Raw genomic sequence first — 27,141 nt, 5'->3', positions numbered from 1 at the left:
AGTTGGAGGTTCTGCCTCACGCCACTCTTTCTCTCTGAAAATATTTAAAAGATATCGAGTGTAACCAAATCAAGAAGAGATGCAATTGATAGCTCAACCAAAGATCTGGAACATACGCACGAAAATGATAACTGCTATAAAACTAATACGCTGTAGGAATTCAAACTAACTGAAAACTTAGCCTACTCATCGGGCGCCAAATGTACCGTCTCGATTCTTTCCAGAGTCTAAAGCTGAAATAAGACGGCAAAAAAAAACCTTCAGCAAGCAATAATCCCTTATTAATTCGCTATCACACCCACTTTGTGAAATAAGAAAATAAATTTCTGAGCAAAATTTGCGCAAATAAACTTCAAGCACTTAAGCGCCAACAACTCAAGGAGTTGATGTGCTGAAGTCGCTTTAAACCCGAACTTTCTTCCCAGGGGTGGGCTTCCAACGAAAGTACACAAAATGGGGTTGGCGAAATGAGGAAAGTAGCGCCGTAACACGAACTTAGACTCTGTGGTATTATCCGTAGAACTCCGCTGCATAAAATGTGCAAACACAATGCTCAAAGCTTGTAACACCCTGGGTAACTAAAAAGGTCAACTTACCGATAGAATCTTCCTTCCACTTGCGCACTGAGCCACCGCCGGATAACTTCCGCAGTTTGGGGTTGGACTGGAATCGGTCCAGGGTCGACTTCCGGGTACACCACAGAGCAAAACTGCTAGCTCGTACTAAAATTGCCGAAAATATGAATAATCGAAGACCGTAATGATAACCGCCTTTTGAAATCACAATCCGAGACTTTATCAAGCTTACTTCTTAAAAATGCCAACCGAACGACTCAAATCTAAAATGGCTAAGCCCCCAGTTTTTCTTCTTCACAACCCAAGAAAACTCCATTTTCACCACCAGTTAGGAAAGTCACCATTGGCAACTCATGACGACTGTCAGAATAACGATAAGCTATTCTGTGGTCCTCCGGGTGGATTCTTCCATTTTACCGGCGTTTTCCAGTTCACTCACCCAAGGATCAACTCCCAGTGAGTCTAACTTGATACATGAACAAATTATGCATTGGAGATCTACGAATATTACCACATTGTCTACTACGGACCGTTACAACCTCTAAACATGATTTTTTTTAGTCGGCCCCATAAAAAAGTTTGCTCTCCACATCCTAATCTACCATTTGAAGGGTGAGCCCCCAGATTCGCAGAAGATATGCAATTTTGGGACACCCTACTGTTTAAGCTAAGCGAATCAAATTTGGCATGGTAAGGTATTTGGATACGAGAATGTTCCATGATTTTTTAGTACCCTTCTTGCCTTCCCCGTGGGTAAATAGAAATGGGGTGAGAAGTGAAATTGGAAGAGGCAGGAGGGCTCCCATACAAGTTGTTCGGCATAACTCTAAAACGTATCAAGCAAATGACCGTATGTATGTAGAACATTACGTTATAAGTTTACAAAAAATGATTCTATGGTAGTTCGAGATCTCCCTCCATAATTAAAGATTAAATCTCAAATTTAAAGAAATCGTTGTTTTTCATCTTTGCTCTGCAATTTGAAACTCAAATTCCATCTGAATCATGTTGAAATTTATTCTACATCTAATCTAATTTTCTAGATCTAATTATCAAATTTGTAATAACTTACAATTATTTTTTTAGGTATAGCTAAGCAAACCGGGTTAGCCAGTTACATATAAGGATATCGGGAATAGGGGAACTGGGGGTAACACGCCCACGTTAACAAGAATCTTTCATTACTCGTAAATGAAGAATGCAATCCAGCAAATTCGTCAATAGTTTTAAAAAGTAGACTGTTATTCACCAGAAATATACAATCTGGAACACTTATACCAATTGTATACGTCTTTATCGTTAAATTTTGAAAGGCTTTCTAAAGTATGATTTCCATTTCGTTTGGGGCAAAGTGCGCATATGTGTGTACCCAAACGCGCCGTTTAGAGATTAATAAGTGTTTATTAATTCAAGGGCCTCCGAAAGTGTTTGCCAGGTAAAAACTCTTCTTAACTACTTCACAGTTGAAAAAATGTATTGCTACGCTCAGTGCTGCCAGATATACTGACATTCTTGTGAATAGTTAATTAAATCTATATTAAATGGATCTCAGCTCTGTGTGCTATTGCAAAACTGTTTGAGCTGGTTGTGTTGGATCCCATTTTTTCATTCTGCAAGCACCACTTTTCAAACGATCAGCACGGTTTCATGCCTAAACGATCAACTACCACAAATTTACTGACGTTCACATCTTTCGTACAAGAAAGCTTTGCCATGAAGACCCAAACCGATGCTATTTATACAGATTTGTCTGCTGCATTTGATAAAGTGAACCACGAGATTGCTCTCGCAAAGCTAGGTCGCTTGGGCTTCTGTGGATCTTTACTGGAGTGGTTTCGGAGTTACTTAACGGGACGAAAATTGTCCGTTCATACTAGAGAATCCTTCTCGAGACAGTTTCTCGGCTCTTCCGGAGTGCCACAAGGAAGCCATTTAGGACCGATAATTTTCGTCATCTATTTTAATGATGTTCTCTCGCTTCTCGATGGTCCAAAACTAGCTTATGCCGATGATCTGAAACTATATCACACCATCAATGGTAAAGACGACATCGATTTCCTGCAACGGCAGTTCAACATTTTTGCTGACTGGTGCGACAACAACTGCCTGCCGCTAAATCGCAGTAAATGCTCGATCATAACTTTTTCTCGCAAGCGACACCCTCTTTATGCTGAGTACATTCTTGGGGATGAAATAATCTCCCGGGTTGACCAAATCAATGATCTGGGTATTATTCTCGATCAACGGCTTGAGTTTAAGACTCACACGAACTACGTGGTAGACAAAGCCTCCAGAAATCTTGGTTTCTTGTTTCGCGTGGCTAAAGAATTTAAAGATGTGTACTGCTTAAAAAGCTTATATTGCAGCATAGTCCGTTCCGTTCTTGAGTATGCCTCCGCTGTTTGGTGCCCTTACTACCAAAATGGAGTTGAACGAATTGAGGCTATAAAGCGGCGCTTCTTGAGATATGCCCTTCGACACCTGAACTGGCAAGATCCTTTTCGTTTGCCCAGTTATGAGAATCGTTGCCAGCTGATAGACTTAGACACGCTTCAAGTCCGAAGAAACGCCACACGTGCTTTGGTTGTTGCGGATCTTCTCACATCGAGGATTGACTGTCCCGTGCTGCTGGAAGCTATCCCTCTCAACGTGCGACCGCGAGGATTCAGAAACCAGAATCTGCAACTCTACGTTCCTGTTCGGCTGAATAACTATGGGGCTAATAGCGCTCTTGTGTGATGATTGTCAAGACCAATGTTCATCTTTAGAACAGATGCCAGGTAAATGGTTTGCTGATAGATGCCGCAAATCCTTACGAGAAAAGTTGAAAAATTGCAAAAAAAGCTCCAAAAAAAAAATTTGTTTTGGTTTTTCGTCAAATTTACGCAATATAGAAAACTTAGAAGGTCCACAAATGTTTATAAACGCATAAAAGTGTAAATAGAACAAACTGGCATTTTCAGAAATGTTGAACAATGTTTGTTTAGTGAAATACTGATGATGGCACATCTTGTCCCGACTGCGCATTTTATACCCAGTTCCCCTAGTTATCCGAAATTTGATGGTTTTTAACAGTTAGTTTAAATCCCAGAGAGTGCATAGCCATTTTTGTGTACAACAGGGTAAAAAAATATTTTTTTCAATGTTAGTAAATAGAGTAATTGGTATTTCGAAGTGGCGAATGAAAAAAAAAAAAAAAATCAGATTTAATAACAACTCATTTATTTTCTTCATTTTGTCTGAATGAATCGTTTATTTTATCACAATTGATCGCACAACCGTGCACAGCTCTTACGGGAACATTCAGAATGATTTGGTTTTCTTATTCTTCTTAAAATTCTTCTTAAACTTTGGAAACTACACATGTTTAAAACAACAGTGAGAGTTATTGTAAACGTTACAAGGATCGGGCATCACATCACATCGATGTTTAATTATCAGAAAAGCGTTGTTTGCTGTTGCTTAAAACTTTATATCTGCTGCTCCGTACAGTAGATACTTCCCACGTCTTGGTCACGTTGAACTATATGGGTTATTCATACAAATTTTACCAGCAATTGACTATTTCTTCGACAAGATCAATCAACACAAGCTCATCTTTTGCGTTGTTACCTACGAAACCTTTTGCCTGAACAAATGTGAATAAGCCTATTTGTTGTTTGCTATGGACTGTCGGATTTCTTCCGATGTGGGTGGAAACACGTAGGTCGGTTCGATTTCATTGAAATCAATGTAGACGTGTCGGTTCGGTTCCAGTTGTTTGCTTATCTGACTGAATGAGGGCCGCTCGTCGGGATTCGTCCTCCAGCACTTTAGCATCAGGTTGTACAGCTCCGCGGTACAATTTTCCGGCCGCTCCAGTCGTTTGCCAGCGAGCAGGAAGCCCAACAGCTCGTGATTGCTCACGGTGGGATAAGGATAACCTCCTAGAAGGAGAAAAGTTGGAACGGAGAAGAAATGTTAAAGGGCATGTTATGTTAAGCTTGCCAGATTGCCCGGTTTTATCCGGGTTTGTCCGGATATTTGATGCAAAATTTCGAGATAGTCCGGTCCGGCCCGGTTGCCCGGATATCGTGAAAAAAGTCCGGATATTGCCCGGATTTTTTCACATTTTTGACAAAGATACCAAAAAAAAATCAAAGTTTTTGAGTAAGTTTCAGCAAAATCGATTAACGGTATGGAAATTTTCAACGGTTGTTTCAAATAATTACGCTGATTTACTTATTAAATATTTAAGTGTTCCAAAAAGTTTTTAGAAGTCTTCAATTACATTAATAAAATATTAATTTATTTTTTTTTGCATTTTTTCTTTGCTTTTATATATAATACCACCTAAATTTTGCCCGGTTTTTGCCCGGTTTTTGGATTTGAAAAATTGAAATCCATGCCCGGATTTTGCCAGGTTTTTTTGAAAAAATGCCCGGAATTGTTAGGCCCGGATGGGAGTGGAAATAATTCTGGCAACCTTATGTTATGTTGAAGGACTTAAAAATAATAACAACACTTTTTAAAGTTTTTTTAGTATATTTTTAATTTCTTGATTCATATTTACAGCTCGATTTGATTCAATGCTACGCATAGGTGGGATTTTCGCGCAAAAGTTAAGTATGATCGTCTTGATGCAACAAATAATTTTCTTAAAAAAAAAAAAAAAAAAACAAGTGGTGTACGCAACTTGTTGGTATATTTTTTCTTGAATCTTCATTTAACATGATTTCACTATGTTGTGGGGTAACGTTATATTTTCGTTTATAACAAACCAACTTGCTAGAGAAAAGTCAGGTAAACTAAGCTTTAACGTTAAAAATGCCCGTTCAACCGGTTGGTGTCTGTACACTAATCTCAAATTCTAAAGCGAATGCTATGCATCACCAAAACTTTAATATTGCTTAAATCTAGAAACGTTATCATAGCCAATTTTATAAACTTCGATAAAATCATTATGCTGCAAAGCTATTATAAAACTGTTATAAAACATGCGAGCGTTTTTTGTTTTTTTTCGATTCCGTGAGTTCTTATAGTTTTTCTATTATTTTTCCAGCAACCATGATGGTTGATGAATGATGATTGCATTATTGAGATATGATCTGGTAAAATTAATATAAAAAAAACTATGTTTTAATCATATTATGAGCATCTTTTCTACTGCCACTCAAAATTTTAGGTAAAATGTGTATGAAATAGTATCTTAAAATAAAAGCGCCTTGTGAAATCTTTAGAATACGTAAATAGAATAATTAAACAGACCTTTTAGTTTAGTGTTTTGTTTACACGAATCTTCTTATCAATTATTTTTACTGTTCCTTTTTTGTTGGCTGTGGGTTATATTTTTGTGAAACAGTTGGCAAGAGGCCAGAAATTAAAAATCTTATGAATTGAAATCACTCTCATGTAATATGAACAAAAAATGTTAATTTATGCGATTTTTATTTTTCCGTATTAATTATGCTGTTTTTTTTCTTGGTATCGTTATTTGCTCTGATTTCGCTGTTAATAAAGCGCTTCTGATCAACAACTCACCTAACGTTCCAATTTCCCACAGCACGATTCCGAAGGCCCACACATCGCTCTTGCTCGAGTACAAATTGTCTCGCATTGCTTCCAGGGAAAGCCACCGCAAGGGTACCTATAGGGTGAGAAAATAGAAAACGCTTTTAAACCATCACAGATTTGTCGCCATCCATCAAGCCATCAACCTACGCAAGACAGAATGGTCGGTCGTTTTGCGAATATTGGCAGGCAATCTCTTACCTTTTTATTACGTGTATTGACATAAATTCCCGAACGTGATAAACCAAAGTCGGAAATTTTCAATGTCTTCCGCTCGTCGATCAGGATGTTACGAGCAGCCAGGTCCCTTTAATGCATTTGTGTTAAGAATGAGAAAGAAAAAAAAAGGTTATAACATGATGGTATGACCCTTGATTGCAGAGTCAAAGTTTTTTTTTATAAATTCAAGAGCTACCTGTGTGTGATTTGCTTCTCTTCTAAATGACGCATTCCGCTGGAAATTTGTCTAGCAAAATCATGAAGTTCCTTGTGATCTAACACGTATTCAATCGGTCCGCTTTCTCGAGACCAGCCACTGTTCGGATGATCCGGTGGTAATAACTGGTCATTCGGCCCACTTAGTGTCGTATACATAGCTGAAACAAAATAATCTGCAATCAGTCGTTTTGAATGACGAATTTCTACAGAATTGAATATTTCATATATTAAGATATAGTTTGTCTCTATTTAGAAGTTTAGAAGTCTTAGTTAGTCTCTATTTACTAGTTTTAGTTTAAAAAATGTGCATAAGAAATCAAAAATGCATTAATGAAAGATAAAAATAATAATAAATCGAATGGTAATTTTTGGTTCAGATGATATATAAATAAATGGCGTTTTTCGATATGAACTGCAGTCCATCCAAGAAGATGTCACTTTTATTCCATATATCAAGGCATTTACAGGACCAGTAATTCGCCTTTGTTTATGAAATCTATTAGAGTCCTGGTAAATTCAGATTATTTTCTTTGCGGTGTTCTGGTGAATGTTTTCAAAGCATGGACATGTTTTCTTAAAACCATTTTTTTTATCTATCTATTTTGGCTGAAAAAATCAAAATAAATACGACATCTTAACTTCGGTGGTAGTTCACTATCAGACTATCGGCCGTACCGTTTGGCTGAAATAGAAACAGTGCTGTAAAAAATACAACGTCCAAAGATCTTGAAAACATTTTTGCATGATAAAATTTTCAAAATAAGCTGCAAGTGTCAAAATTTCTACTCTACCACTTTTTTCCAACTCTAGGTCTAGTAGATAGGATGGCGCGAGTCTGGAAACCCAGGCATACTGGGTTCGATTCCCGGTATCGGCAAGAAAACTTTTGCGTTCGAATCTCATAAGTTGCCGACAGGTTAGAACCATCGGACCAAGGAAGCCCTAGAAGAAATTCGAAGGACAAGCCACACAGCCATAGGCAGGATCTTGCTACCGATGCACTGTGCAAAAGGGCTTAAAGTGGAACTTTTTTCGTAGCGCCTCTTTCTTTTATCTTATCTCTTAAGTGTCTTCAGAACATTTGCTTCTTCATACATGCTTCATAACTTGAAGGCATCAACAGTTAGTCAAAGTTCACTATAAAAAAAATTGAAAATTCTAACTTTTTTATTTCGATAGATAGAGCCTTACTTTATAGTACAAAGTTGTAGAATACGTGAAAATATGAAACTTTGTTGAATACCTCAAAACTCTATCTATTTTCAGAGCAGAGTTATAAAGGTTTTGCTTTGGAAATTATTTAAAAGCTAGTTTTTTAAACTTTACTATAGTTAGATGAGGATTTACATGATTAAGATGTTCTGAACATTGTTGGAGCATTCAAATCACACGTTTTGCATAAAATTTCAACATTCTACGACGTTTTCTAGCCAACTTATTGCAACTTTAAGTTTTATTTTTCCTCAACTTCACGAGCGTTTATTGCAAAAACGTGCAAGTGAATTTTCAAAACTAATGAACCACATTGAAGCTTGAACTAAGTGCAACAAATTGGCGTTGTTGTCATTTGTCTCCACGCGCTTATTATTTTCAACTGCCTTCTACCTTCGTTTCGCGTAGCATCTGCGTAGCCTGGAAATCAATTTTTCCATATTTTGTATGGAAACATGTAAAACACATCAAATATATGCTTGTTGTGTTCAAATACAAGCGCGTGTAGACAAATGACAACAACACCAATTTGGTGCACTTAGTTCAAGCTTCAATGTGGTTCATTAGTTTTGAAAATTCACTTGCACGTTTTTGCAATAAACGCTGGTTAAGTTGAGGAAAAATAAAACTTAAAGTTGCAATAAGTTGACTAGAAAACGTCGTAGAATGTTGAAATCTTATGCAAAACGTGTGATTTGAATGCTCCAACAAATGTTCAGAACATCTTATTCATGTAAATCCTCATCTAACTATAGTTAAGTTTAAAAAACTAACTTTTAAATAACTTTCAAAGTGAATCCTTTATAATTCTGCTATGAAAATAGATAGAGTTTTGATGTATTCAACAAAGTTTCATATTTTAACGCATTCTACAACTTTGTACTATGAAGTAAGGCTCTATCCAAAGAAATAAAAAGTTAGAATTTTCATTTTTTTTATAGTGCACTTTGACTAACTTTTGGTGCTTTCAAGATATAGAGCATGTTTGAAGAAGCAAATGTTCTGAAGACACTTAGAGATAAGATAAAAGACAGACGCGCTACGAAAAAAGTTCCACTTTTACATATGTAAATACATACATCTATAAAATTTCATTATCTTAAGATGTCCCTACTAAAAACGACGTCACTTTCCACCGATGAAGCCGGTAAATGAAATAACAATCTTTTTTTTTTTATTATTTTATTTACTCAAGTTTCTAAAATGTTCATGGTGCAAGATGTAGGGATGAAATGAAGGCAGAAAAAAAATCAAATTTAATTGTAATTTAAATAAAATAATAGTTGTTTTCGGCAACACTGAAGATAAATAAAAATAAATAAATGTCTATGGCAACGTTTGCAATTTTGGCAACACTAGGCAAACAAACAAAACAATGTCAGTCATTGATCTATTCTTGTGAGCGACAGACGTGTCTAAATTGAGATTCGTAAAATCACGGCAATGGCGTGGTTGGTAGAGTAAGCACAAATAGCGCAGATATTTAAGTCTGCTGCTGCTGTTTGTTTTGATTTGGCCTTCCGGTGGCGGAATTGGCTTTAGAAGCGCAGATTTTAAGACTGCTGCTCCTAATTGTTTTGATTTGGCCTTTTTGTGGAATAAGACGGATTGGCCTTAGAAGCGCAGATTTTTAAGGCTGCTGGTAATGATTATTTTGATTAAGCCTTCCGGTGGAATAAGACGGAATGGTTCTGTTATGTTTGTTATGATTTGGCTTTCCAGTGGAAAAAGACAGAATGGATTTGGAAACGAGGATTTTCAGGCAGCTTCTGCTGAATGTTTATTTTAATTTGGCCTACCGGTGGAAAAAGGTGGAATTGGCTTAGGAAGCGCAGATATTTAAAGCTGCTGCTGCTGGTTGTTTGTTTTGGTTTGGCTTTCCAGAGGAAAAAAACCGGAATTGGCTAGATAAGCGCAGATTTATAAGGCTGCTGCAGCTGATTGTTTGTTATGATTTGGTCTTTCGGTGGATAAAATAGGAATGGCTTTGGAAGCGCAGATTTTCAAAAGTGTTGCGGCTGATTGTTTGTTATGATTCGCCCATCCGGTGGAAAAAGACGGAATTGGCTTAGTACAGATTTTCAAGACACAATTGGCTTAGTACAGATTTTCAAGGCTGCAGCTGCTGCTTGTTTGTTTTAATTAGGCCTACCGGTGGAACCGGAATTGGCTTTGGAAGCGCAGATTTTTAAGGCTGCTGTAGATGATTGTCTGCTTCGATTTGGCCTTCCGGTGAAAAAAAAGGAATTGACTAAGGAAGTACAGATTTTTAAGCCTGCTGTTGCTGATTGTTTGTTTTGATCTTGCCTTCTGGTGAACGGATTGGCTTCAGAAGCGCAGATTCTAAAGGCTGCTGCTTCTGATTTTTTATTTTGATTTGGATTTTTAAAGCTACTGCTGCTGATTGTTTGTTTTGAATTGGTTTTCTTGTTGAGAAGGCTGTTTCTAAGAATACTATCGAATTATTCCGGTTATCGTAAACAGAGACAGAGTGACAAGAATAGCACAGTTTGAGAGAGCTATTGCTAAGATTGTTTTTTGCGGATTGTTTCAGCTATGGTAAACAAAAGCACAGCGACAGGAAAAGCACATTAAAGGAAGACTTTTGTGAAGAATTTTTTCGGATGGGATGAAAAATATGCCGAAAATAATTAAAATTTTAAGATTTGAAAAGCTTTTGCTGAGAATGGAATGTAGAATTGAGATGAGGGATATTTGGGATATAAAATTTTGTATTTTAGAAAAAAAAAAACAGAAGTGTGTAAATTAAACATTCTATTGAGAATAGAGTTGAGAAGGAAAGTAGAGATAAGATGAAGGACAAGCAGAAATTAAATTAAATTTTTAGGTTGGAGAATAAAGATTTGGAATATGGAATACAAATAAAGGATCTATGGTTACTAACACGCAGAGAAAACTTGGATTTTGATACAAAACAAAACTGACTTTGAATCAAAAAATTCTTTTTTTGGAATCAAACTCCTGTTTTCTTTGAATCAATGAATTATGGTTTTGATTCAAATGAATAATTTTTGAAAGAAAGAATAAATTTTTTGAATCGAATAATTTTGGGCTTTGATTTTAAAGAAATTCTTTGATTTAAAAGACATTTGTTCAATTGCATATTTCTTTTGAAACAAAGTAAATTTTCTTTTAACCAAAGAAAAATGCTTTCGAAGGAAAGGAATAATTTCTTTAAATAAAAACTTCGAACTTAGAGTTATTTTGGATTGAGCAAGAAGAATAAAATATAAAAATAGAATTGAGGTTGGCCGGTTGTGTTAAAAATCTAAACCAGTTAATCAGAGTTAGCTAAGGAGAATTCAGGATGAAGAATGGTAAGTGTTTCCGTTAATAAAAAAGGGAATATTTAAGAATTTCTATAAGCGCTTGCATTGTTACAGGACCACTGCTGATTCCACCCTAAATTCAGCGGTTAGTTTATCTTCGGCCCGATCTTCAGCGGCAACTACCAGTCGGATGGCGAGGAAAGCCAGCAACGAGACTTGCTTCCGGAAGTCAGCTCACGAAGAAATGCCTCTACGCCAGACTGGTGTCACCGAAATTTAGGATCGGATCATTCAATTATTTGCATAGTGAACAAGTGTTTTTCTTAAGTTCGTGAATAAAAAAGAAATAAAAAAATTTTTTTTCTTTTTATTATTTAAAATTCCTAATAGGAACTTCGGAACAACTGAAAATATTTCTTCCAATTGGAATTAATGAGAAAGAGTTCAATGAATAAATGCTTTTAAATCTAAATCTTTGTTACATTGAAGCAAACGAAAACGACTTTGTATCGAATGAAACTGTTTTTTGGCTCAAAGGATTAGAATTTTGATTCAAAGATTTTTCAAAAGAAAAATTTTTTGAAACAAAGAAAAATTCATTTGAACCAAAGGAATTTTTATTTATCCCAAAATCAAAGGAAAAAATCCTTTGTTTTTGCGGCACTTTCCTTTGAAATAAAAAATCTTTTCGCTGCGTGAAAATTTTGATCTAGAGGAAAAAAAAGTCGACGCGTAAAAAGGCTTAATTGAGAATAGAGGTTAGAAGGAATGTAGGGATGAGATGAAGGTTATGCAGAAAATGAATCAAATTTAAGTATACATATAATAAAATAATAGTTGTATTCGGCGACACTGAAGATAAATAAAATAAAATAAATGGCTATGGCATCGTTTGCTATTTTGGCAACACTAAGCAAACAAACGAAACAAAGTCAGTCATTGATCTATTCTGACAACGACAGACGTGTCTAAGTGGATATCTTAATTGAAATTCGTAAAATCACGGAACAAGAATAGGATTTTTTTTAATTTATTATAACTGGCATCCCTAATAAAGTTTGGTCCGGAATACATACACGCTGTCAGAAGTTAAACGAATTTGTGCTTCTATTTTGTCCGTTAGTACACAGCAAAAAATTTCTAAAAGTATACGGAATCTGAAACACGAGTGATCTAAGTTTTCACAAGTGTAATTACAAAAAGATGTAATTTTCCACTCCTTTTGATGTAATTTTAATCTTTTTTTTCAAAAAGCGAATAGAAATAAATTGTTTGGCTATAATTTTACATTCCGTGATGTAAAACTAAAGCGGTCAATGAAATTTATATCACAAACAGTGTAAAATTATATCTGTTTGATTTAAAACTGAACAACATTGTTTGTCTGTGCCATTTTCCAGTTGAATCATTGTGTGAAAACCGAATATCTTCGTTCCAAGACGCAGCTCCTGCATCTCTATTGTTTCCTAAAAGTGGTAGGTTTCTCAAGTAAAAGACAAACGAATGATGTTATTGAAATTAATCAATTCTTTCTCGATTACAGCGACCGCAGATTTTGCAATGAAAAGGATCCGGAATAAGATTGCCTGGAGGAAAATTTTGACTGAGCAATCCGAATGAGTAACCCCCATCCTGACCCGGCAGTCTCCTGTGGATCCGGACCATAACCACTGAGCACACTGACATGACACTTAGAACAAAAATTCAACAATTTTCTGTCTAATTTTTTGTTGTCAGATTTTGCAGGTTCGCAAAAAATGCCCTGTATGGCCGACTTTATTGTAGAAATTGCGTGTTTTATTTTTAAAGTTGGGTGGCATTTCCTAACTGGGATAGCATTTCTTCAAATCGATCGATGCGCACTCTGGAATCGACATTGCGTACTGTTGGAAAAATTATCTCGTCCTGTCAGTGCACAGTGGTGCAGAACATCAATCTAGCTGTACGAAATTAATAGCGCCCAGGGATGAAGAGATAGACATTTGATGTCTTCAGCAACATTGTTCAGTTTTACAAGGAGCATATTCTAGTATCAAAATTTTTGCCGAGGGGTCCACCGATAGCGAGATAAAAATGCTAACTTTTTTGTTTTTCAAATTAGAGCTTTGATGTCTTCGACAAAGTTATTTATCTGATCAAAATACATAAGTTTGTTGAATATGTCAAAGTCCTATCACATCACCCTGAGGAGTTACAGTCAAAGTAAAAAAAATGTATTGAAAAAACAGTTTTTTGAACCTGACACGTTGTAGATTGAATAAAATGGTTCGCTGTCTTTGAAACAAAGTTGTAACAAGCCACGATCTACATTTGTCTCATACATTATGATGGGTTTAGAAGTTGCTGAAGCTCTATAGAAAGCATATAGTGCATTTTATTGGCAATTTTGGAAGGCTCGTCCATCGAAAAGTGCACATTTTCGCAACACCCCCTTTTTTGTGATTATTTTTGATGATAAGCGGAACCATTTCCATTAGAAATTAGCGCGGAAATCGGTGGAACTAGTAGAGATTTGAATGATTGAAAATACACATTTTATGGAAAAATTACCTATTTTACTTTAAGAAAAAACGTTAAAACATTTAATTGATTAATAAAATGTTACAGTTTTCTTTAATATAGTTTGTTTGATAAAAAAAAAGACATTGAAATTCGATATTTCAAATCATTTAAACCTAAAAAAAACAAATGGAACTTATCTGTTAAATTTGGTAGAGCACTAAATTATTATTTGATATTATTTAAATGAATAAAAGAATTTTGTCATTACAATATAACTGCTTCAACTGGTTCCAAGTAACCAATCTTACAAGCAATTCGCTTTTGTCTTTTCGTTGAGTCATAATTTTGAATAGAATTTAAATGCTTTTTAATAAAACAAAACATTTAAAAGAAAACTGCAACATTTTATTAATCAATTAAATGTTTTAACGTTTTTTCTAAAAGTAAAATAGGTAATTTTTTCATAAAATGTGTATTTTCAATCATTCAAATCTCTACTAGTTCCACCGATTTCCGCGCTAATTTCTAATGGAAATGGTTCCGCTTATCATCAAAAATAATCACAAAAAAGGGGGTGTTGCGAAAATGTGCACTTTTCGATGGACGAGCCTTCCAAAATTGCCAATAAAATGCACTATATGCTTTCTATAGAGCTTCAGCAACTTCTAAACCTATCATAATGTATGAGACAAATGTAGATCGTGGCTGTTACAACTTTGTTTCAAAGACAGCGAACCATTTTATCCAATCTACAACGTGTCAGGTTCAAAAAACTGTTTTTTCAATACATTTTTTTTACTTTGACTGTAACTCCTCAGGGTGATGTGATAGGACTTTGACATATTCAACAAACTTATGTATTTTGATCAGATAAACAACTTTGTCGAAGACATCAAAGCTCTAATTTGAAAAACAAAAAAGTTAGCATTTTTATCTCGCTATCGGTGGACCCCTCGGCAAAAATTTTGATACTAGAATATGCTCCTTGTAAAACTGAACAATGTTGCTGAAGACATCAAATGTCTATCTCTTCATCCCTGTGCGCTATTAATTTCGTACAGCTAGATTGATGTTCTGCACCACTGTGCAGTGTGGTCAGTGCCATAACGGTCTGGAACGGAATTCCCAACGGCCCCCCAGTGACACTGATTTTTAAAATATCAGGGAGTCCTTTTTCTTTATTGTTGTTGTTTTTATTTTATTTTGAAAATAAATGTTCAAAAACAGTTTTTTTCCTTTTCATAACACTCATAATATCTGAATATTTCATAATAATTGCAAATATCCTGAATTAAAAATGCAAAATTTTACATCGCTGTGTATTTTTACACGACAAAAATCTGTTCTCTTTTCGTGCATCGTTTTTGGTCTAAATTTACACGCCTCGATGTAACGATGATGTAATTTTAGATCATAAACAATGTTCCGTTTTCGTGCATCGTTTTCAATCTAAAACTACACGAATTTTTCTTGCTGTGTAGATGCTGATGCTGTCGCCTTTTCATTGTATGGAGAAAACGACTGTGATGGTCAACATTGGTTAAGTAGGATATTTGATAAAAGTTCATTCCAACTCTTACAAGATCGGTTTTATTTTCCAAGTTCAAACTGCCGAACGATGGTTCAAGTTCAAGTTTTCTTCTCTCGCCATCGCTACGGGCAACTAAACCAATAATGAGTCGCATTCAACTGTTCGGCCGAGATAAGATTTGCATTACAGTGGTTAAACTTTTTATGAGAGTGGTGTGCATAGTTCTAATTTTTTTCTCCAAAACAGCAATGTTGGAAAATTGAGAAAGAAGACTGGACAAAAAGAATGAAACTTCCTCTTCTGGTGTTCACGGATGTGCAAAATACGGTTTGAAAAATCTTGACGAGACAAGAAAAGGTCACAATGGTGCCAAAAAAATCTTCCGTGTGAAAAACGACAACTCCTTCGATTCAAACCTTTTTTTTCTCTCACGGTAGAATTTCTTAGCCTCATACAAACTGTTTCTGGTCTCGTCAAACACTTTCGAAGCGTGTATAACACATCTTAGTACACCGGAAAACTAAATTGCCCATTTTTGCATCAGAAATGTTTGGAAATATTTATTTTTTAGACTGTGAATCACGTTTGAAGTTTATTTTTCAGGTCTTTTAATTTCGTAGTCACTTTTAATTTGTGACTAAAGAGCTAAAATGGAATAACTAAATCAAAGTTCAATTATATTAGTTTCATTTTAATTTGCACAAATAATAAGCCTTTTATACTGAACTTTCAGCGACTCCTTAAGCGGATTTCAGGAAAATTTTCTCTATTACCATCCCATCGTTTGCAGTTGAATCAAACTAATAGCCCTGCAGTAGAAGCACTTTCAAAATCGTTCAATCGCTCATCCCAGTAAAGTTCTCAGTAGGACCTAACAACAAACAACAATGCTCAAAACAAAACTGATGTCTGCTTCTCTCCATGAAAGATTGTTGAAGGTAATCTCGTTAACTTGGACTTGATTGCAGTTTCACTGAAACTAGCCAAGGACGACGACCTGCCAGGCCAAGTCTAGACAATAAAATTCATGTTGTAGGTAAACGTGCCGGCTTCAGGAAGAATTTAATGATTTTCTCATTTTCCTCTTAGCTTCTGATGGACCCAACCAAAATAAAAAAAACCTAACCATATGGTACATTCAAGGGTGCCCCAGTGAGTGCAGGGGTAGATTTTTTTTCTATACTTACTTTCTGTTAACGACGGCCGCAGTATCGTTTCCGGTTGAGTGATGTAGGATGTGTCGGAATTAGAACTCCTGCAATAATGGGATAAAAAGTGAAAGTTATGAAATAAGCTTTTCCTTCTGTGTGTGAGGCAAGTCGAGAGTCCTTCATTTAAATTATCCTGTTGGGTGTAAGGCAATGAACATATAAACCTGTAGTTGTGTGACTCAACTGACACCAACATATGAGTGCAATTGAAAAGTTTCGTCAAAAGGGCCATCATGCTACAACATTTGAACACCACAACAGCTATTCAATTTTTATTTTAATGGAATTTAATAAAGTTATCATTCATTGATTGCAAAGTAATGCTGACAAAGTTTCTCACTTCTCGAACTAGTATTTTGGAGTTTTTCATAGAAAATCAAAAAAAAAAAAATCGAGCATTAAATGTGCACCTTTGAATATTTATCGAATATAATTTTTGAGTATAAATGTTTTGCATCAATCGATTTGTAACATTTGAATTTCATCCATTAAAACATTAATTTTTATTTTTTCAGCTGGAAGAATGTGTTGTTGTATTTTTTGAACCCTAAATGTATGCAGCCCCATCAGGCCCGTGCGAAGGACCCGCTCGTGGGGCGGGGAGGGGAGGGGGAGGGGGTTTGGGGGTTTTCGCAATACAAAATTCAGAATCCACATTTTCAATGTTTTGAATCATTCCTCTTTCAGGCAAGCAATCGATAATTTAATTAAAATGATGTTCCTTATCCTGAACTTGACATTTGCCTAAAAACAAATACTAAAAAGTCAAGTTTATAAATTTAACTTCAATTTATCCGAAAAAAACAGAAAACGAATGCGATTTAAAATTTTGGTTTTGAGCCAGAATTTAATGTTTCGGACATAAGAATCATAGAACAACAATTAAAAATAAATCACCCAGATTTAAATAGAATCTAAATCCGAATTCAAAAATAAATTTAAAACCAGGTAAAAAATTTATCACGATTCTAAATTATTCAGCAAAACGATAATAATTCGTCTTACTCAACATTCCGTTTTCTTCATTTTCAATTCAAAGCTTGTTTTAAAAATTTCCTTGTATTATTTTAAACTTTAAGAAATATTTATTCACGATTTGAATTGTAAAATCATGAATATGGGAAAAAGTCCATTTTGAACTTGAAATAATTTATTCAAAACATATACATATGTACCTACTTCATGATCAAATTTTAATTTGATACAAAGATAAATATCTTTATTATTTCAAGAGTTCCAGTGATCAAAATCAGATATAAAATCATTTTTATGTATTCAAATTCTTCCAGTTATCAGGCGAAAAAAGTTCCTTTTTTAAAAGTACACAATTATAACTTCATATATTTATAAAACATCAAATTCAATTCATCATTGACAACTTCTTCTGTCAAAGTAAAGAATGGGAAATGAGTAATTTTTGGAATGATCAATAAAAGCCGTCAATTGAACTAAAAAACAAAAGGTGCAACTATGATTTTCGATTCTTCAGAACACAAAAATTCAGAATTAAAAAACATTGAGAAACTTATTTTTGTTTTTTTAATGAAAAAAGTTTGGCCATTAAAATAACTAAATTTATGTGAAATTTTTTAAGAAAATTAAGCAAGTATAAATATACTCATTGAAGGTTTTATGAAAACCTAAAATACTAATCAAAATCTGCTAATAAATTTAGATTTAAAAAAAAAAAATTTTTTCTTGATTTTTGATAATTAGGTTTTGATAAAATTTGGATATTTCGCGGATTTTGAACAACAATTTTGAAATAAAATACCTGGATGTTGCCATGTTTTAAGATAAAAGTAGTATAGAAGTAAAATAAACAGTATAAGTGGTGTACAGTGAACAAGTAGAATACTGCTTAATTTTTTTCCGCCGAAACGAAAATTACTAGCGATCTTGAAGAAAATGGATAATTGATTTGAAGCCTTTAGTTTTTAATTTTTAAAGTTTTGTCGAAAAAGAAATTTCTGAAATGATTTTCAATTATTTTCAAAAGTGATATCAAAAACTAAAGCTGTTGCGGAATCAAACAGCGACGATGGCCACACTGGTGCCATCGAACGACTCGACGATTGACAATTCGAAAACCACGTTCTCTATCATCGAAAAGGGCTGTCACTATTACGGTGTATTTCCCTCGGTGAGCTCTGGAAGACTTTTTTTTTCTCCTTTTTTATAGGAATTTAACCCATTAAGGTCATTCTTCCTCGCGCTCTGGAAGACGTAGGTGCAGGATATCATACTGAAATTTATTAATTAATGTTAAATTTATTATTATAATTTGCTTCTCTTAAGCGGGCCATATACTACACAAATTGGCCTGTACAAATTCGATGATTCCACGACGATTGTTTGATCTATGCTCGCCCACACACTATACAAACATATTTCACGAGAACACAAACGATTGCTGGCAAAAACAGCAACAGCAACAAAAAAAACCATCTCCACCCCGGCTGGGAGGATGTTTTGTACAAAATATTTCGATCCCGACCGATTTTACTCCAACCGTTTGGGCACTCATTCAAGCAGTGCCATACACTATGCAAATCGTGTTTACAGCGACAAAATTTCATCGAATTTCATCGCATTTGTACAAATGTTGTGTAGTCTGTGGCCCGCTTTAGATTCGCGTGGCTCAAGCTTTCATTCTCAATTAATCGGTTCCATTACGAGTTATAGTGGAAATAGTAGTTAATTCACATTTAAGCACATACGAAGTAAGCACATTCGAGGTTAGGTTGAACCACTTTGTACTTAATATTAATTGCCCTTGCAGGACGTATCAATTCCACTTTAAACATTTAAAGGGCTCAACCTTTAGTGTAGAGGCGTGCCCAAACGTATTGTTACTCGCTATTAGAAAATGAGCCCATGCGACATGTTACATGAGACTAAAGCGGGCCATAGACTACACAAATTGGCCTGTACAAATTCGATGATTCCGCGTCGATTGTTTGATCTATGATCGCCCACACACTATACAAACATATTTCACGCGAACACAAATGATTGCTGGCGAAAACAACAACAGCAACAAAAAAAACCATCTCCACCCCGGCTGGGAGAATGTTTTGTACAAAATATTTCGATCCCGACCGATTTTACTCCAACCGTTTGGGCGCTCATTCAAGCAGTGCCATACACTATGCAAATCGTGCTCACAGCGACAAAATTTCATCGAATTTCATCGCATTTGTACAAATGTTGTGTAGTCTGTGGCCCGCTTAAGGAACGGGTAGTTATGACCGAGCGTGTGCACGGGAAGGTTTGTTGACACCGGCGCGGAAGATGAGTGTGGAAAATGTTACGGGAATTCAGAGACGAGGTAAACGTGATTTCGATCCGATAAACCAGGTCTCTACATCTGGCGACGAGGATAAAAGATCATTGGGTAAGTTGAGCTATTTTTTACAACTTGGAATGGAAAGAAATTGTTGGGAAAAATTTGCAATCAAATTGTCGGGGCGTAGCACCCAAATGTATCGAACGCGTTTTTCCTGCATAGTGAATGATGTGAATGCGTCTTGCTGGAGAATGGGTTGTGTAAGGAGAACTGAAGGATCTGTTGCAAAATGCTGTTTGCTGTTGAGAGAGGGAGATATGCTTTTTGTGATTTAAGTTTCGGGAGAATAGTTTGTTATCCGTTCGAAAGCACGATTTATGATTTGTTCCAGAAAACAGGTAGCGATGTGGTTTGAGAAACAAATCGGATGTGGTCGATCGAGGAATTATCAGTGATTTGTTCTGCGGAACAATATTTCTCAGGAATGGTTTGAATTGTGATTGTTCCGAGGAACACACCATAATTGATTTGTTCTGAGGAACAATGCGTTAATTGTTCTGAGGAACAATAAGAAATTTGTTCTGAGGAACAATGAGAAATGTATTCGGAGGTAAATAAGTGACTTGTTCTGAGGAACAAGAGATTTGTTCTGAGGAACAATAAGAAATTTGTTCTGAAGAACAATGAGAAATTTCTTAGGAGGAAAAAAAAATAAGTGACTTGTTCTGAGGAACAAGAAGAGATTTGTTCTGAGGAACAATAAGGGATTTGTTCTGAGGAACTCGATTGGACTGGTACAATCATAATGGAACGGTGATAACACTTTGGAGAAACTGATGTGTATCAGATCATAAAAGACTTTGAGGCGTCGAATACGGTTCCTTCTGTTTAAAATGATGGGACTCTTAGTAGTCCGAATAGTTCTGAGGAACTGAGATGGCTTTTTTACGCTGAGGAGAAATTCTTTAACTCTGAGAAGAAAAGAATTAGCACATCTTTAAGAAGATGGTTGGGGTTTCACAGAAGAGGTTTAAATAGGAATTCTCTGAGGAGAATACGAAAAGGAATAAACAGATCTCTCTGAGGAGGATTGGTTTAAAGTGTGTTGAAGAGTCCTATTCTGAATATTTGCATTCGATTCTTCGATTCTGGGGAGCGATAACAGTTCAAGGGACTTGAGTGTTGATTAAACAAAAAAAAAGGAAAACCATCAGGCTTCAGTAGCCAAGAACATTCAGTTTTGTTCACCATTTTTTAACACTGAGATGTTTGCATTGTTCTGAGGAACTTTAATGATTTTAATGAGTCATCTTTTATACAAGCGAAAAACTATGCAAATTCTCAAAATAACAATAATTAGTTTACGAACAATTTAACAATAGCTCGGCTTACTCTGAGGAGAGCAGATAATTTACAAATGTTGTGATCCCAAAGAGCAATGATTATTCTACTTAAACATTAATCACCGAGGTATCAATTACATGATTATTGGAAAAGAATTTTGAAAAAAGCTATTTCCTCGTATCCTGTCACAGGATTCTTGTGTAATAGTGATTATGGGCTAAAAAAAATAAATAAATGGATACTAGATAAAACATTAATAAAATAAAACATTATCAATTTTGTCTGTTTTGAAAATCTACCAAATTTGAATTTTTTCAAAAGATTGGCGTTTTAAAAAAAAAAATGAAGTAAGAGTAAAGAGCAAGCTTTTTAGCCCAATAGAATTGTTTTTGACATTTCTTTTGCACATTTTGCAATGGCCGTATACGGATGGCAAGAAAAAAAATCTTTTAACAATTTCAGTACAAAAACGGGTAGTCAGCCGACAAACGTGGTCGTTTTTGAAGTTGTTTTCCCCAAAATTGAAAAGTGTTAGTGAATCACCTAGCATTATGCCACGAACACTACCTGCAGTAAATAGGACTATATTGTAGTGGTCTACTAGTGCAAAGAAGCAAATATAACCAAGAGTTCAACTATAGTTTAAAATAAGAAAACATGAATCTAGCTAGCTAAAACGTTTGCTTAGATATTTATGCGGACTTTGTAAGTCTATAGTTTGATTACATATATTCAGAAAGCTAGTTCTGTCATTGTGTGTTTTAACTTTGATAATTCCAAATGAATTTCCTTTGCACAAAAAAAAAAAAAACTAAGATATCCAAAACCCTTATCAATCAACGTGGAAAAGTTTGACAAGCTTATAGGCACTGGTTGTTGGTCTAACATACAAACTACCTTATAGTTTTTGAGTGATTTTGGCGGTGTTGATAGCACAGTTTGGATGCTTTCTACTAGAAGGAACGTTGGCCATTTATTTTTATGTCCAAGTCCCTTATTTATAGTCCGAAGCTCATCTAATAATTGTGTCCGGTAGGTTTTGCAGTCACGATCCTGAAAACTATACCGGAATAAAAGAATTAGCAGTTTACATTACGTCGAAGTAAGTTATACACTGATGCCCACAGTAACTGTCAGCAGTCTGTGGCGAAGTGGGTACACGTGTTAAACGTGTACTGTGTTCTAACGAAGTATACTTTTCAATCGAATTCTTTCTCTAACGAGATTTATTGGTGTTGCATTTAAAAGGTTCTGTGATGTTAATGATTACTAAAGATAAAAGTTTATCCGATAGATATTACCGACGAAAGAGTTTAAATTCTCAAAAAAAAAAAAGAAAGGAAAAAAGAAAGATACTGGTCACGTTCTTCGTATCGAGAAAAGATAGTAAATTTTAAGATCCATTATAATATGTTTTAAGTAAAAAACATATAAGTGACTGATTTGAAGTTATTTGAAGCATGGCCTCGGGATTCAGATTTAGAGAGATCTGATTAGGAACGGAATAAAATACAATGCAATGCAATTGTGACCTTGTAAAGAAAACGTGAGTCGAATAGAAAGTATGAAGAGGTTCTATAATCTCAGGAGGTTTCTATTGACAATGGAGTGTCATATGAACATATAAATTTGCTGGAAATCATGTTGTTCAAGGGATATAGGGAAGAAAGCTTACATATGACAAGCAGCGCTTAGTAGGAGTGTGTTACATGGCTCTGAGAAGTACTACTAAATTGAACGATTTGTAAGGAATAAATGATAAAACGTATGTACATTTATCATGACACAATTAGTGACACTGGGCAAATGTGGATTAAATATGACTCTGATATTAGACATCACCGCCTAGAAATATAGGTCGAATACATCTATAGATATGAAGATTATAGGGGCTGTGTGCTCATGGACATGCAGGAGCCCCAAAAGGAGGTCCTAGTCTTCTCATAAGTATGCTTTAATCAATAAGTCGTATTGAGTCGTTGTTAAGTACAGAAGAAATACTATTCACCTTAAGAATGGTAACTAATAACGAAAGGTTGTCTGGAAGAATTGTTAAGATAACTATTGAGAAAACTGTAGCTTGAGAGTAGCTGGTCTAGTCAATAGACTAAAGTGGAATCTAAAATAATGCAAATGCGTAAATAACCTGCATGGTTCTAAACCTACGGGTCACATTAGATCAGGATGTGTTAGGGGGGATGTAGAGGCGTGCCCAAACGTATTGTTACTCGCTATTAGAAAATGAGCCCATGCGACATGTTACATGAGACTAAGGAACGGGTAGTTATGACCGAGCGTGTGCACGGGAAGGTTTGTTGACACCGGCGCGGAAGATGAGTGTGGAAAATGTTACGGGAATTCAGAGACGAGGTAAACGTGATTTCGATCCGATAAACCAGGTCTCTACATTTAGTAAAGCGCAACTAATATGTAAGTTACCACAATTTCCCCTTGTTAAATGCGCTAATTACTTTGTTTTTCCCGCAGTTTGAAGCGGTTAATGAACGCTATCGAAAGCAGTGCTCGCCCTTTTTTTTGTCTCGTAACAAAACCTGTTCGACAAAAACCTAATTGCATATTTAGACTCAAGGCACTCAAATTAACCAAAACAAGCTTTTAAATTATTTGCACCTAGGAAAAATGTGAAATTTGGAGCCTTGAGCAAGGTTGCCGGAAAAAAATTCTGTGTTTTTGACAAAACAAAATCTCGAATTCTGTGATTCGAACCTGAAATTCTGTGACAGTTTGCTGTGACGCTATATTTTTTAAGTTCTTTGGGCAATCATGTAAAACATCATCAAATTGGAAACTTCTTACAGTTCAATAAAAAAATCCTTGAAAATCCTTAAAAAATAATAATAAGAGTCAGAAATAAAGTCGAATGTTACAAAAAAATTAATAATTTTGGAAATCTATACAATATTTATAAAATCTGTGAACTCAGTGAAAATTTTAAAAATTCTGTGATCTGTGACACAGATTCTGCGACGAAATATTGCCCAAAATTCTGTGATAATACAGATTATTCTGTGGTTTTGGCAACCTTGGCCTTCAGTAATTTATCAAAACGATTTTGAATGTGGAGTGAAAGATTCAGATGATTGAGAGTGTTTCTCATTCATCTGAATCTTTCACTCCACATTATACAAATACACAAATACAATTGAGGCTGAAATTGGTTTCTTTTAAAAATATTTCACCCCAGCATAAAACTTTAGATGACTTTTACCCTTATTTTAGAATCAAAGTGATGTGTTACAAAATCATCGATACTGGGTTTTTGTTTTTATTTTACTAAATCTGTTGACTATCATGAGTGTTCAACACCTGTCACATGGTTACCAACTTGTGATACTTAGAATTGGTATTCTTTGAATGAATTTTGAAGTTTAAATGGTTGGTTTCAAATTTTAGTTGCACTTCTCAGTAAAAACCCGTTCCAAACACGAATTAAGATTTTTGTGTGTCAAGATTGGAGTTTCAATACAAGAAGAAATCTTCTATTGATAAGATTAGTGAACGCAATATACAGTCGTAAAATGAAATATCTTAGGCCTAGAGAGTGATTTAAGACAAAATTCCGCCGGAGACGAGCCAATTTTCTGACATGTTTGTTAACACTTGATTTAAACACCTTTTGGGATCAAGTGGTTTCCCGGTAAATTCAATTTTTTGTACTGAAAATTTGAATTGAAAAAATCTTCATGGAGGGAGGGCTTAACCCCTAAATATAATATATTATTTATTTACTAAAATCTGTATCGAAGAACCACCAAACATTCTCTATTAACCCTCGAAACACGAAATCTATTTCTAAATCTTAATATTTTCGTTGCATAAAAAAAACAATCCAAATGAAATTGATTATTTGATGATTTTTATGATTTTATCAATGATAATTCACGAAACATGTAAATCGAATGTTTTGTCACTTTTAAGGGCAAAAATCAACCAATCCCAATTAACTATAAAAAAAATTGTATGTTGCATGCTTAAGTCGATAGCAAAATGATGCCAAAATAAGCTATCGATGCGGAAATTTAGTGTTGTAATGCGTTACAAATTAATACCAAAGTAAAACATGAATTGATGAATGGAAGCAAGATAAGGTTTTGATTAAACTACAACAACTGAATCATTAAGATTTCAGTAACATTCATTGATTAGAAAAGTTAGATCTAAATGATAGCGTGATTTAGTATCCAATTATCATCAGGTTCATTTAGATCATGGGTGGCCAAACCAAGGCCCGCGGGCCACATGTGGCCCGTGATCAAATTTGTGTGGCCCGCGAAGCTCTTTTTGGAAAAACCATATTCTAAGAATTGGACGTTTTTCTTGGACTGCATATATCATTTTGATAAATATATCTGAATCTACACTAGAGTGCCCCTAATGACCCGAATTTAAAAATAGTTATGCGATGCAGTCTAAAATTGATCCTAGGCCTAGTACAAGATCTCATGCCAAATTTGGGCGAAATCGGATCACGGGAAGGGGTCGCTCAACGAGCTTGAAGTTTGTATGGCATTTTGAGACATTTTGTTCGGGAGAAACATGAAAAACTAGTTTCTCATCAATAACTTTGGTTCCTGTCGGCCGATTTTTTTCAAAAACGGGTTTTCTTAAAGCCTAAACTATGAAAAATGTTTCTTGTACTAGGACTAGCATCAATTTTAGCCTGCAGCGCATAACATTTCACAGGTTTTGAATTTCCCATACAAATTTGGGGCAGTCTAATCTACAATAATTTAATTTAAATTAAAGATCTGAAAATCCCTTTGAATTGAAACATGTCAAATTGGTAAAAGTGTATAAATATTAATTTCAAGAAATCGCGCTTTAAAATTGTTGTGTTTGGCCATTTTACATTCATTTTTCGAACATTTACAATAACCTTTTGAACGTAAATGTATGCGAAAATGATTTAAAAAATCTGAAAAACTCCACAAATATAATCTGAAACATTGAGAATCGTTTGGCATTATTTACTCAAAATCGATCGTTTTTACACTTATACCTCTTTGGCTCTGAGGGCCTCATATAATTTCACAAAAAAGGTTACCGTCACTGAATAATAAAAAAAACAATTACAATCACAATTTTTCAATTTTTAAAATAGTAGGGGAGAGTGGGGTATCGTGGGCCATGTGGAAACGTGTGCCACTTTTAATATCTCAGATGTGTGTTGAGATAAAAATCTCAAACCAACTGTCATCGTCGTCGCTTTGCGTTAGCATATATTTCTATATGCTGTTGACTTGAATACGCATCATATGCTTCTTTTATTTATCAAGCTAAAAAAAGTTAGAAAAATTTACTTTCATAATTAAAAATACACCCGCTAATGTCATCGATGGAGAACCTACAGTGCATAACAAAAATATGCTCAGACGCTTATGATCTTAGTTTTTTCATGATCTTTCACGTGGAAAAGGAATTTTTGATGAAACATCAATAAGTCACACAAACGCAACCAATTTGCAAATCATAGCTTGTGGGGAATCGTGGGCCACACATCTTGAACCACCTATATTTTTATCTTTTTATACACATTCAGAACTTAAAATACGTTTTTCCTATCTGTTAAGTTTTCTTATGCCAAATGAAGAGTTATGAAAAATATTTTGTCCATGCTATATAAGAAATTTTGCCAAAACGTTCGCGAGCCAGATTTTGGAATCCATTCGATCATACACAGCTCTCTTTTTTATTTCATCATCTGAAATGGCTTTAAAATAACAAAATGAATTAGGAAATCACAGTTTTGGGTCAACTCATAAATTTTGCATGTTATTTGGTCAATTTGGATTTGGCGGCCCACGATTCCCCACCATTTTTCAAAATCCAAAAAATATTGCTTTTTTTTAAACAGTCAGAATTTGGGGAAAATAACTAATTAAAAATTTAAAAAAAAATACCTTATAATACCTTGAAAATGTAGAAAACCATACCATTTTTTATTTTCATTTTATCTTTTATAATAAAGAAGTTATGGAACAACGAAAAAAAGTGGCCCATGATTCCCCACTCTCCCATACGATATTAGACACATTATCTGTATATTCCATCATACATTTCTTAAGGTTTTCTGATTGGGGTTTGGTGACTACATACCATTCGTATGAAGAGCATTCACGCAAACTTTAGGGGATAGGGTTACCAATTCTAGTATTAAGTCATCCTTATTTAATTTTTG

The 27,141-nt window shown here is 34.9% G+C and overlaps 1 protein-coding gene across 3 annotated transcripts in view; it reads right to left on the bottom strand.

Annotated features, from left to right (window-relative positions):
* Positions 1-3,775: 3,775 nt before the first annotated feature.
* LOC129750050 (platelet-derived growth factor receptor alpha) overlaps positions 3,776-27,141 on the bottom strand; it is a 519,951-nt gene continuing 496,585 nt past the window's right edge. For all 3 annotated transcript variants that reach the window (XM_055745248.1, XM_055745246.1, XM_055745247.1), the window contains 5 exons: positions 16,286-16,353; positions 6,541-6,721; positions 6,327-6,432; positions 6,096-6,201; positions 3,776-4,501 (listed from right to left, as the gene is read on the bottom strand). In XM_055745248.1, coding sequence (XP_055601223.1) covers positions 4,224-4,501; positions 6,096-6,201; positions 6,327-6,432; positions 6,541-6,721; positions 16,286-16,353 — 739 coding nt within the window. In that variant the 3' untranslated portion in view covers positions 3,776-4,223. The remainder of the gene's footprint in view (positions 4,502-6,095; positions 6,202-6,326; positions 6,433-6,540; positions 6,722-16,285; positions 16,354-27,141) is intronic.

This window comes from Uranotaenia lowii, chromosome 2, assembly GCF_029784155.1.
Source record: "Uranotaenia lowii strain MFRU-FL chromosome 2, ASM2978415v1, whole genome shotgun sequence".
Classification (NCBI taxonomy): Eukaryota; Metazoa; Arthropoda; class Insecta; order Diptera; family Culicidae; genus Uranotaenia; species Uranotaenia lowii.
Note: the sequence above shows the minus strand (reverse complement) of the source record. Positions and strands in the feature narration are given on the sequence as shown.